This window comes from Plectropomus leopardus, chromosome 20 (assembly GCF_008729295.1).
Source record: "Plectropomus leopardus isolate mb chromosome 20, YSFRI_Pleo_2.0, whole genome shotgun sequence".
Lineage (NCBI taxonomy): Eukaryota > Metazoa > Chordata > Actinopteri > Perciformes > Serranidae > Plectropomus > Plectropomus leopardus.
This window is the reverse complement of record NC_056482.1, coordinates 14,407,061-14,418,739: the sequence shown is the minus strand read 5'-3', so window position 1 is coordinate 14,418,739 and position 11,679 is coordinate 14,407,061. Positions and strand designations below refer to the sequence as shown.

The following is an 11,679-nucleotide window of genomic DNA, read 5'->3' as shown; positions in this document are numbered from 1 at the left end:
TAATCTTCGTATTTGAAAACATGGAGCCCAACAAAGTGGATGAAGGTAGCATCGTTTTGCTGTTACACGTTTTTAAGTTCATTATATTTATTTCACATGACTTGCATGTATTTGCAGATATATTAGACTTTATTTGTAGTTTATTTGAGGTTTTCTGCCTGCTTCCTTAAACCAGTATGTGAAAATACACTGGCGTCGTTGCTAGTTTTGTTAGCTCATTTGTTAGCTTATGCTCTCTGCCCAGGAGTTGTTCAGTTTCTAGTAGCCTATATATAATTTTAACCTTTAAAACAATGTACCTGCACATTGACGGTGCTTTAAATTTCCTTTATTTGTAGCAAAGCTGCAACTGACTTTAAGGCGAGATAGAATCGGTGCTCTTAAGCTTTCCAGTGTTAAAGATAGTGTTGAATTCAAACTGAAATGATACAGTATTGTTAGCAACGTTATGAAAGGAAAGTATTTAGGCGACAAATATGTGGTAACACCCACAAAGTTAAGTTAAAGGCATTTTATCTAAGCTTTTTCGCGGGTACAGTTGATCATAGGTCAGTTATATGAAACTTATATCTGTGTGTATGTAGTATAGTATAGTATATTTGCGTTTAAGGCAACATCAATTCTGGTACAGCAGGTTTTGTATTTTGTTATTTATGTTTTTTTTTCTTTAACAAAGTCGTAGTAGTATTTTTCATCTCATTAGAGCAATTCCCCCTTAAGCAAAGATGAACTCTAAGCAGTCACTGTACCTCATCTGGAGTTAAAGCTGCTTTGCTTAAAGTGGGTTCCCGTGGATCCTCACAAAGTCTTCAAAGGCACTAAATTCATTGGTAAAAAAAAAAAAAGAAGGTCTTAATAGGTATTAAACTGATTTAAATTAATCTTTCAGTCTTAAAAATGCTCAGACATGGGAAGTAGGATTTTGTGAATAGTTTCTTTTCTGATGTTGCATCGTGAAATCTCAAAATCTTTGGTAGAATCGATTTTTTCATTAAATAATTTAATAAATTCCTCTTTTTTAAACTTCTCACAGTGGGAATCCAAAGCAGTGGAATCTCACATGCGGAGTGAGAAACACAAAATTGCCAAGAAAATCAGAAACGCCAGATATTTCCCACTTCTGTTGGTTAACCAAATACATACTTTTACAATAATGTAATATGTTCATTGTCTTCCATGTGTTTCATTCGAAAAAGTTTTTTTTCCAAGATTTGATGTAGATAAATCTAAGTTTTCACTGGACAATAAAAGTCATGTTTTATGTTATAATAAACATTTGGGCAACATAAATTGACCTTCTCTTTTGGTTATTAGGAAATTGGTCTCAAACTTAAGTCCAAGAGGCATTAAAAAAGTCTAAAAAGTCTTAAATCTACCTTGCCTTAAGCTGCAGTAACCTGGTTAAAAAGAAAACAACAAAACCAATAGCACTGTGTCCTGCTTCACTTGTGTTCATCCTAAACAAGATAATCCAGGTTATTATAAAGCAACCTGCTCTTTTGCAGCATCGAGTAAGATGAGTGGTGATGGAGACATTGCATCCATCATGGGATTCTCTGGGTTTGGTAAGTACAGTCCAACACAGATGGTTAATAATTTAATTTATTTTTTTGGTCATGAACTGACATTATGGGTTGTGCTGGTAATTGTTAAAATAAGCTCTGTTTTGCCCCTTCCAGGTAAAAAGGCTCGCACATTTGACCTGGATGCCATTTTTGAACAGACCCGTCGCACAGCCGTTGAGAGGAGTCAGCGTGTATTAGGTAGGTTTACCATCATGATAAGCAGTTTAGTTGTCACTCTGTCACCTGGGTGTGTGTAACTGTACTGTAATTATGGTGCTTCCTCAGAGGAGCGAGAGAAGGAGTGTCAGATGGAGGAGGAAGGGGAGAGCTCCAAATCAGTCAAGTCATCAGCCCAAATTCAGAGAGACAAAACTGCAGCTGCTACTTCCAGGTAACCAGGGATTTTTTTGTTTGGTGTACAGTTTGGTCAGGCTGCTTAAGCCTCAGAGGTTAGTTACATGTCTGACGTTCAAGCATAAAAAAAGCTTTGGCAATTATGCTTTAATTTCCTTTTAGAAAAAGGGAGAGTGAGAGCAGCAGCGACAGCGATTCAGACTCAGACTCAGAGCTTATTGGGCCTCCACTACCTCCTCAATATTCAGCACAGAATGATGATGAGCTTGGGCGACGTCCACCAGGCCGCACGGCTCACAGTGATGAAGATGATGATGAAGAGGAGGCACAAGAGGATGATGATGACGATGTATGTCTGAAATAACTTATTAACAGTAGGCATTACAGGTGGTTTTGTGGAGTTTCTTTCTTTTTTTTTTTTTTAATAATCCAATCTTTCTTTCTGCTGCCCCAAATAGGCTTTTTTTCACAGCAGACATTTTGAGTAGTGATAACAAGAAAAGCAAAGGTTTTACTACTAACATTAATACTCATGTTAATGCTGAGTTTTCTATAAGTGTCCCCGTAAGCTAAAGTGTCGCAGTGAGAAAGCATTCATTACAATAACAAACTAGGACCCTGAAACCGAAGCAGCAAAATAGAATTCAACCATCAGTGATTTTACAAATTGTACCTGTGCTTTTTCCTATTGACATGTCAGTGTCTTCGGAGAAAACAGTTGACTAATCAAGGCACCTCTTAATTCTGCATCATGGGGTGCTTTTAAGATTTCACCACTAGATGGCAGCACAAGAAAATATATACAGTGGTTAGTGTCACACTTCAGGATAAAACAACTATGAACTTGAGTTACTGAAAAGTAATTACAGGGTTGTTTCCTGTTTGTTTCTCACACCAAAATGTCTGTACCACCTGAAACATATCAGTGTCTTAAATTTACATTACTCAAAAATGTGGTGAGTCATTGGTTTTTACATAAATAATATTAACAGTGAAATAGCTCAGATCCCTAAACTTTTATATCCAACAGTGTAACTGTGCCCAGTCCGTCATTTGCAGGTGATTCCAGACTTTTTAGTCAAACTGACTATTAAATTTAAAATGTCATGTGTAATGGAATCTTGGAATGAAATGTCACACTGTAATACACACCTCATTCATTCTCTCTTATATTCATCTCAACTTTCCTTCTTAGAATCCAGTGAAGAAGATTCCAGACACTCATGAGATCACTCTGCAGCATGGCACAAAGACAGTAAGGACTTCTTCTCTCAGCAGTTATTGCTTATGTGGCTTTATGGAAATTTATTCAATGACTCTCTGTTTGAAAGGATAATAAGAGGGTCTATATTCATCCTAAGTGGCTTATAAGCCACACCATAATTTATTTACACTATGCTCACGCTAAAACATCTGGAGATCTGCTTCAGCCAGTGTTCCCTAGCTTTGTGCTGAATTTTAGGTCTGTTTCCTGTGATATTTTGTTGCAGTAAAAAAAAAAAAAAGTTTTGAGCTCTCTGTGTGTCAGACATAGACCCAATCTGGTATCCAGACCCTGAATGCAATTTTTAAACAGTTTAGCTCTGAATAATTCAATCATTACACAAGAACAAACTTTAAGTATTTGTTTTTTTATTTATTTTTGCTGCATTTTAGAGGAGGTCCTATAACTGCACTGTCAAATATTTCTTAGACCAGATGCAAACTTGTACACTTGGTTGGCCTCTGAAAGGTACATAAATCATATTTTAATTTTAAATAAGGTCATTGTCTCCTCAGGTATCAGCTCTTGGCTTAGACCCCTCTGGAGCCCGTCTGGTGAGTGGCGGGTACGATTATGATGTGCGGTTCTGGGATTTTGCCGGGATGGACCAGGCTCTTCAGGCCTTCAGATCCCTCCAGCCCTGCGAGTGGTGAGTTTACTTCTGAGAAAACAGCGTGGAACATCAACACAGTTGCTTAACATGTGGTTAATTTGTGTCATGCAAACATCCAGCACATTCAGTGCATTTATGTGTGCCAAAGTGTACACACACACACAAACACTTTTGTTGAGCTTCATTGAGCCTCATGTTAACTTTGTGACATCCTCTCAGTTCATTCAAAATGAGCCTTTCAGAAGCAGATGGCTGAGATATGTGTGTGTGTGTGTTTGTGTGTCTGAACGTGTTTATACTCTGTTTCACCAAAGCCATCATCAAAGATCGAATTCTTTTTTGGTTTTGGGAACCAGTGGGCTGAGCTGGAGCGGGCTTCCCCTTATTAACAGAAATGTACGCTACATTTAATTTGATTGCAGTGTGATTCAGTAGCCTGTTTGGGCTTCTTATAGAAAGCTGTGCGGCTGAGGTCCACTGTTCCGCTTCCCTGACCCAAAAAGGCAACTTATGAGCTCAGTCAAACTAAATCAGTGAGGAAAATGAGCATTTGGTGTTATGTAGAGAGCCCTTTAAGATGCCAAAAAACCCAATTAAAAACAGCATTGGTGCTAGCCTCACTTGCTCTGTGTACAGAAATATTGGTGCCCCATCTACCACCTGCTGTGTTAATGCTATTTGATACTGACCTGAATTGCTAATCTCACTCTGGTTTGGGTGGTCCAGATAGTTATCTGCCTCTTGTATGCGCTGCTCTGCATTGTAGATTCGTATGTGTTTCTTACAAAAATTGCATATCCATTTTAATAAGCAGTGATTTTTTTACATGCATATGTTACTATGTTTATTGCTATTGTGTTGTTGTCTTATGTCTGTTTTCCTTTAATATGTTTCATTATGTCTTGTGTGTGATATGTTAGTTATCATAGTTATTATTCAATTTCTTGCCTTGAAATGACATTCACTGTTTCTATCATTGTGTGTGAGTGTCTGTTGTGTGCCATTTATCAGAGACCAATCATCACATGCACATCATCTTCTGTTGTTCTGTTACTATTAGCTACTGTACATATATCTGTTGTTGTTGATTTCCATGAACCCTTTCAATGATTTAAAAGCTTCTTGTATAAAAATGTTTTGAAACAGAAGTCTTATAAAATCCCAGCTCATAGATGGCCTGCAAACAGGCACCAAGACACTTATTGTGCATATGTGTGTGTGTGTGTGTCCCCTCAGTCATCAGATAAAGTCTCTGCAGTACAGCATCACTGGTGATGTCATCTTGGTGGTTTCTGGCAATGCACAAGCCAAGGTGTTGGACCGTGACGGCTTCAATGTCATGGAATGTGTGAAGGGAGACCAGTACATTGTGGATATGGCCAAAACCAAGGTAAAGTCAGGGTTATATTTTCATTTTTTATTAACCATTGTTTCACTTAGTTGTGATAATACAGTACTCACCTAACTAATTGCTGAGATCTGGTAACACAGCCAGGTTGCAAACAAACCAAAGATTTAACCATACCCTACCATTTTTAAGCACTTTATTCAGACAGAAAAAGCATACAACTGCAAGGATGCTGGGTAAAAACTAAACCAAGAAACCTGTAAATGAAGACAGATTTTTTTGACAGTTTGCAAATGTTTCTTACATTTTCTCTTCCAAATAAGTTTGGCAGACCTGGATGTTTGTTTAAAACCTATCTGATCAGTGTTTCTTGCCCTGTATGACTTCCTCATGATGATAGTTTCAGGTGATAATGCTCTGTAGGTTCATCACTGTGAGCAACCCTTTTTACATTGTTTTCATTCTGTAGTTTGATACTATAAAAATATTGATTTTAGCTGCTTTAAATACGTTTCAGGCAATAATGTTTTCTATAGCAAACACAGGCCCGAAAATGAGTGCTAATTCCAAACACAGGCTGGATGCAATGCTTTTCTCTATTGGGTAGATTCTGCCAACGTTTAATGACAGCAAGGTGCAGCCATTAGCTGTTCTGTTTCTGTGTTGTATTGACCAGCCAGAGGCACTCTCAGGGGGAGAGGACCACCACATGCTTTTAGGACTGCCGCGGTTCATCTCTTGCATTTACCTGCCTCTACAAAGGAGGATCCTAATTAATTGTCCATGTTTGGGTTTTACTGTGTTTGAGAAAGTCGTGTTGGTGGTCACTAACCATCCGTGCCAGCTGCAGTGCATTTAGACATAGTTTATACCAGCTGTATGAATTACTTGAACAAGTGAAGGCCCATTGATTGCAAGTAGTGTTTTCCTGGATGTCCTACATTCTTGTCCTGCTCAGCCCCATCTGGAGCTGATGGGAGAGTTTGGTTCAATGAAAATGCCTTTTGGCCCGCTGACAGTGTCCCAGTCGATTAGCTGTGTCTCATGTGATAATTAAGTCTGAGCCTCTACTGTTGACAATAACTTGACTCTCACCTCATCCCACTGTGTGAGTAATAGTTTGTTCTATAAAATCTAGGAAAAAAGTAAAAAAGTTTTCTTGCAAAATTTTCAAATTGGTTGTTTTGTCCTTCCAGCAGTCCGAAATCCAAATAGAGAAAAACAGAGAAATTGAGCATTTCAGATTTTCACATCTTATAAAAGCTGAAACCAGAAAATTTTGTGCAATTTTGCTTCATAAATGAACTTTTTTCTGTCATTAGCCAGATAAATCAAAATGCATTTTCTGTCAACTTGCTTTATTGATTTATAAAAACCTAAACCTAACAAATATAGATACTAGTTCAAATGCAGCTGCAATAAAAACAAATGGAGCATGTCAGCATAGGTGTAGATTTCTGGGGGACCCCTCCCTCCCCAAATATTTAGAACATGGTCCTTCGTCCATCGTAAAAAAAAATATATAGAAGTAGCAGATAACTTTTATTCTGATTAAATCAAGGACAATTCCACAAAAAATGATGCATTGAAGGTACACATTATATGAATACACGAAATGAAGTGTTTGATGCTCAAAATTGGCTTTTGTACGTCCGCCACTCAAAACTACATCCTTGCATGCCAGTTTTGTCCCCAGTTAGTCACTTGTTATCATCAAAGTTTCTATTCTTGTTGCTGTTTGTCATTTACCTCCTTTATTTTGGCTTGCTGTAAGTATTAACATCAGTCTGTTTCTCTTTAGTCATTGGCAATTTGTTGTCCTAAACTGTTGAGGAAGAGGAATCAGGTTTGTTTAGGAAGGTAGCGGCTCCTTCATCAGGCTCTTGTAATGCATGTTATTGCACAGAGCAGGGAAGCAGTCATTCACAGCCCATTTGAGCTGTAACCTCATCATATAGTGAGTGTGTATTTTACCATAAAATTTAAGACATGGGCAGTTCCCTTTTATCAATTGCTTAAATGGTGTGTTTAAAGTATTTGACAGTGAACAGGCAGGCCTCTCTTCCTGATGCACACATACCAATGTCATTCGGTCAACTTCTGCTCATGCAAGGCTCTGCTTTTCTTGAGCATCCTGTCAAATAGCGGCACGTCATGTCTGAAGCCTCTTTGCAGCACACTGACTGAATTGCTCCTCTCTGACCTGGCACTGGGGGAGGCCTCGCTCAAGGTTATTCCCCTTTGAAGTCACTTGTTATGAATAATTCTCCGCTGGACTACCCCAGCAGCGGAAACGTCTAAAAGTTACTCCTGCAGGAGATTGCTGTTTGAAGCTGTGACACAGCGTGCTGCACTGCCTCAGTTCACAGGTCAGTTGTAGGGCAAGGTGTATGTCAAGAAAGGCCAAAAGTCAAAGTTACAAAATGATAAAATTGTAAGGCCAAAAAGATCCTTCCCTCATAGGAGAGACCTTTAAGGTGCATTCAGATCAGGCCACACCATGGTGCCTTCTAGGAACTTTGGTTTGCATAGTTGATGACTGAGTCTCTGTGGATACAGGCTGTGCCGTTGGCATGCTGTTCACACAACACAACTCAGAAAATGCAGCGTCACAAAACGTAATAGCACCCCAGAAATAATCAGCTGGTGACCTTTTGGCGCAGCAGTTTTGGCTCAAGATTTAACAGTGAAGAACAGCAGCTGTCTTTGCGTGTAATTTGTGTGCAATAAGACTGCAAAACACATCTTACTGCATTCCCCGTCATTGGCTCCTCCTGGCGACATTTCACCTTTTAAAGGTTCCACCAGCTCTTTCTGTTGTAACTGTAACAGTTGTACGGCAGCAGTGAAAGTCCATGTTGCCAACTGGACTCACAATAAACCACATGATTCACACGTGTGTGCCGCTTCACCTCAAAGCAGCTGGAAGCTTGCCACAGGATTTGGCCAGCAACAGTTTAGTGCCGGTTAAAAGTGTGTGGTTTGTTAATTTGAACTTTCTGCTCTTTTCAGGGCCACACAGCTATGCTAAATTCTGGCTGCTGGCATCCCAAGATAAAAGAAGAGTTCATGACCTGCTCCAATGATGGGTGAGTTTTAAATAAGTGTGAGCTCTAGTGTTGTCACAATACTGGAATCTCTAACATCAATACAATACTTTGAAAAATATCTATAGTCTATATCAATTCCGATAGTCCAGGGATAACATTGATGGCATTACATTTAAATATTTTATTAAACGATAAATATAACTATGTTATAACATGACAACAACTTTTCCTTGCTTGAGTGAGTGACAGACTTTGTTGTAGCTGTGCTGTTACACATAAACCTATACAATCATCTATTACATTTTCGGGAGGAGAAATGGTCACCAAAGTAGTTACACCATGCACAAGCATATCAGACATATGTTGGTTTACCACTAGAATTTGCCATTTTTGCCGATACATTATTATAAAGTCTGTAAGGGAGCAGTATTCACTGGATGGAATTGGAAACACACAGTGCTTAAAAGTAATGACATGGCATGCTATAACCTGCCTCTGTTTGCTGTTTCTATATGTTAATAATGAACTTTTGTCCATTCTGTGTCATTATTTCATTTCTCATACTAGGAAAGTGTATAAAAATATTTTTACTACCATACAACAACCAGAATATCCTTTTAACGTGTCAGGTGAAAGTCTTTTTGGACGTGGCATAATTAATGATACATTTATAGACACTATGGCTGATTGTTATCATCACTTACTGTGCAAACAACTTGTGTATTTCATGGCTTAGATTTTTCTTTGCTCTCATCCTCTGTCACCAGCAGGGAGTCCTCTAGTCCAGATTATGTCTCTGGAAAGAGTAGCTTGGCCTCACAGCTGTGCATTGACACATGGCACATTTTATACTGGAAGTAGTCCAAAAGCAGCCTTTTATTTGTATGCAGTGATTTGGACCAGAGCAACACTGCTGGAGATAACAAGATGTCTCACACACATATTTTTAATCTTTTCACTTCAGAAATCAGAGCTCTAGCAATCTTCTGCCTCCCCAAAAGCAGCACCAATCCTGTATGACTGCAGAAACTGTAACCCTTTGCCGTGTGTAAAGGTGTGAGTGAATATTTGTGAGCGTGTGATTTTGAGTGAGAGCACAGTGATGAGTCTAAGTGAGTGTGACAGGCAGCAGTGCAGAAATCCAGGGCTATCATCATTAAGTGGAAACAAGGGCCTAGCTTTGTGGGCAGGCTGCAGCCCAGTGTTTACCAGTGTTACTGCTCTCCCAGATGTGGAGGCTGGTTTATTTAGCTCTTATTGAGGCTCTGGAAATCCTCCCCTGGCACGTTAACACTGGGTGTTGCCCCTGGCCAGCTCACAGGAGTACAGCGGAGAGGAGCGCACAGGGAACCATTCAAAGGCAGAGCAGCTGCATATGAGGAGGGTTCACAGCAGCAGAGCAGGTCAGCACAGCAACCTGCATCTCAGAGATGGAGGGAGAGGGAGAGGAGGGACTGCCAGTAGTGATTAACAGGTGAAAGACGTTGCCCATGTAACCCCATGTCAAATTTCTCATATTGCACCTCTACTTGTCAGCGCCTAAGTAATGTAGCGTGCAATTCAGGGGCTACTTGGTGATGACGTGCTGTATTTGATTTTCTTGGTCGAACTGCTACCCCTCAGACTTCACACTTCTTTAATCAAACTCCCTTTTTCCAAACTCCTACAGAATGTTGATGCCAGGTGCCAAACACACTGATCACGTTACATTAGTCCTTGTTTTTGTCCTCTGGTGACTCTTTATTTTCAGAGTTAAAGCTGGGGCAGGCAGATATCTGAAAGAGGCAAAAAAAAAAACAAAAAAAACAGCAGAATTTGAAAATAAACCTCCTGCAGCTCTTCCCTTTCCCTCTCTGTCCTAAGCTACACCCACCAGATAACTATGGGCATATGCATGTGCCTACATACAGCCCAGTCTTTCCCATACATTGATTTATTTAATCTTATTTAATTGTAGAGAATCGTTCAGCCCTCGCTGCCTGTGCTTCTCTCTCTCTCTGTTTGTCAGACCACAGTGAGTTGAGAATTCGCTAGCTAGCCACTTCATGATCCCTCTGCCTCCCTCCTGCCAGCGCCAGGTGTCAGTGCCGGGTCTAACCTGTGTAAAGGCAGTAACAGAAAGTTTACTAAGGCAGGGAGTCATGGCTGTCTGGTCCCCCAGAGATGGTGTTTGTGCTGTCTGGAACCAGGGTGCTGCAGCCACTGACTAGGGGTCCATCTCCTGCTGCTGCCAGCCACAGCTTTAAGCCTTTAGCTCCAGTTAGCAGACGGCTGAATTATTAGCAACATTAGCTCTCCATCCCTGAAATGCTTCACTGATATTGACACATGTTTTATCTATTTTCAGACTCTATTTTTAGACTGTCTTGTTGATCAGTCAGTTTTACTTTTTTGGGTTACTTTGTAGTGTAGGCAGTTGTTTTCAATGCTGAATGGCAAGTTGCTCTGCTGGATTTTTTGCCATTGAATCAGGCTTTCACCGAAGGGACATGCTTATGAATGTGTTACTGGAGCAAAACAGCTGAGCACCTGGACAGTGGAATTTGTTGTCACAGATAATAGTCACATATGTGTATCTGTAAATTTGAAGTCACCTAGTAACACTTTCAGATGTTTTATTCCACAATGAAAACATAGCAGTTATAGCTTTTCAAATTCTTCATTGCAGGTGCAAAAATCCTATACTACAAAATCACAAATGATGAAACATAAGCTCACATTTTTGCAACAGTAGCTGCAGTGAATATGATGCAAAGCACATTCACACACCCGTATCAAAAAATGTGAAGTCATGGTCAAATTTGGCACATCTGTAAATCAGTATTTGAATTCATGCAATGAGAGTTGCACACCTGTACAGTATTTTTCTCACAAATACATTTTTTTCTTGGATATTTTTCGAGGACAAACACAAGCCAATAACTACAACTTCTTGAAACTGCTGCTGTGAGTCCCATATGTATTTATTTAAATACCAATAATAACTTTACACATGCTGCCTGCACATCAGAATTTGTAGAACAGCCAATAGGAACGCCCTGTCTCTGAAATGACATGTAAATAATCAAAGTTTCCCGTCACAGGCTAGATTGTCGAAAGCCTGAAAACAGAGCATTTGGAGGTTCCAAAGACTAGTTTTGTCTAAGTCCACTTGAATTTCAGTTGATTATGGGATTTTTGGCCAATTAAGCCAAAAGAAAATTGCCTATTCCAGCTTGAAGCAGTTAAAATTTTAGCATGCCTTTTTTTTTTTTTTTAGCTTTGCCAAATTTTAGCATCTTTGAGAGTACAGCCTGGGATCCCCAGAGCAGAGCTCATCTGGCTGTGCATTAAGCCAGAAATTGCCACAGGACTAAATTAATGAGGACTTCCTCTGCAATCTCTGTGTGCATGACAGACCCAAACTTTGAATTTCTGTATTAAAAAGAGCCCCCTTTCAATTTTTATGGTCTGAATTGCTAATTTCATTGGTTGATTTGTGTTTG

At 39.5% G+C, this 11,679-nt stretch overlaps 1 protein-coding gene across 2 annotated transcripts in view; it reads left to right on the top strand.

Annotated features, from left to right (window-relative positions):
- Window positions 1–3: 3 nt before the first annotated feature.
- Window positions 4–11,679, top strand: part of LOC121960299 (WD repeat-containing protein 70) — a 53,872-nt gene continuing 42,196 nt past the window's right edge. For both annotated transcript variants that reach the window (XM_042509961.1, XM_042509960.1), the window contains exons 1-9: window positions 4–45; window positions 1,506–1,565; window positions 1,680–1,763; window positions 1,851–1,956; window positions 2,082–2,268; window positions 3,115–3,174; window positions 3,699–3,832; window positions 5,033–5,186; window positions 8,157–8,233. In XM_042509961.1, coding sequence (XP_042365895.1) covers window positions 21–45; window positions 1,506–1,565; window positions 1,680–1,763; window positions 1,851–1,956; window positions 2,082–2,268; window positions 3,115–3,174; window positions 3,699–3,832; window positions 5,033–5,186; window positions 8,157–8,233 — 887 coding nt within the window. In that variant the 5' untranslated portion in view covers window positions 4–20. The remainder of the gene's footprint in view (window positions 46–1,505; window positions 1,566–1,679; window positions 1,764–1,850; window positions 1,957–2,081; window positions 2,269–3,114; window positions 3,175–3,698; window positions 3,833–5,032; window positions 5,187–8,156; window positions 8,234–11,679) is intronic.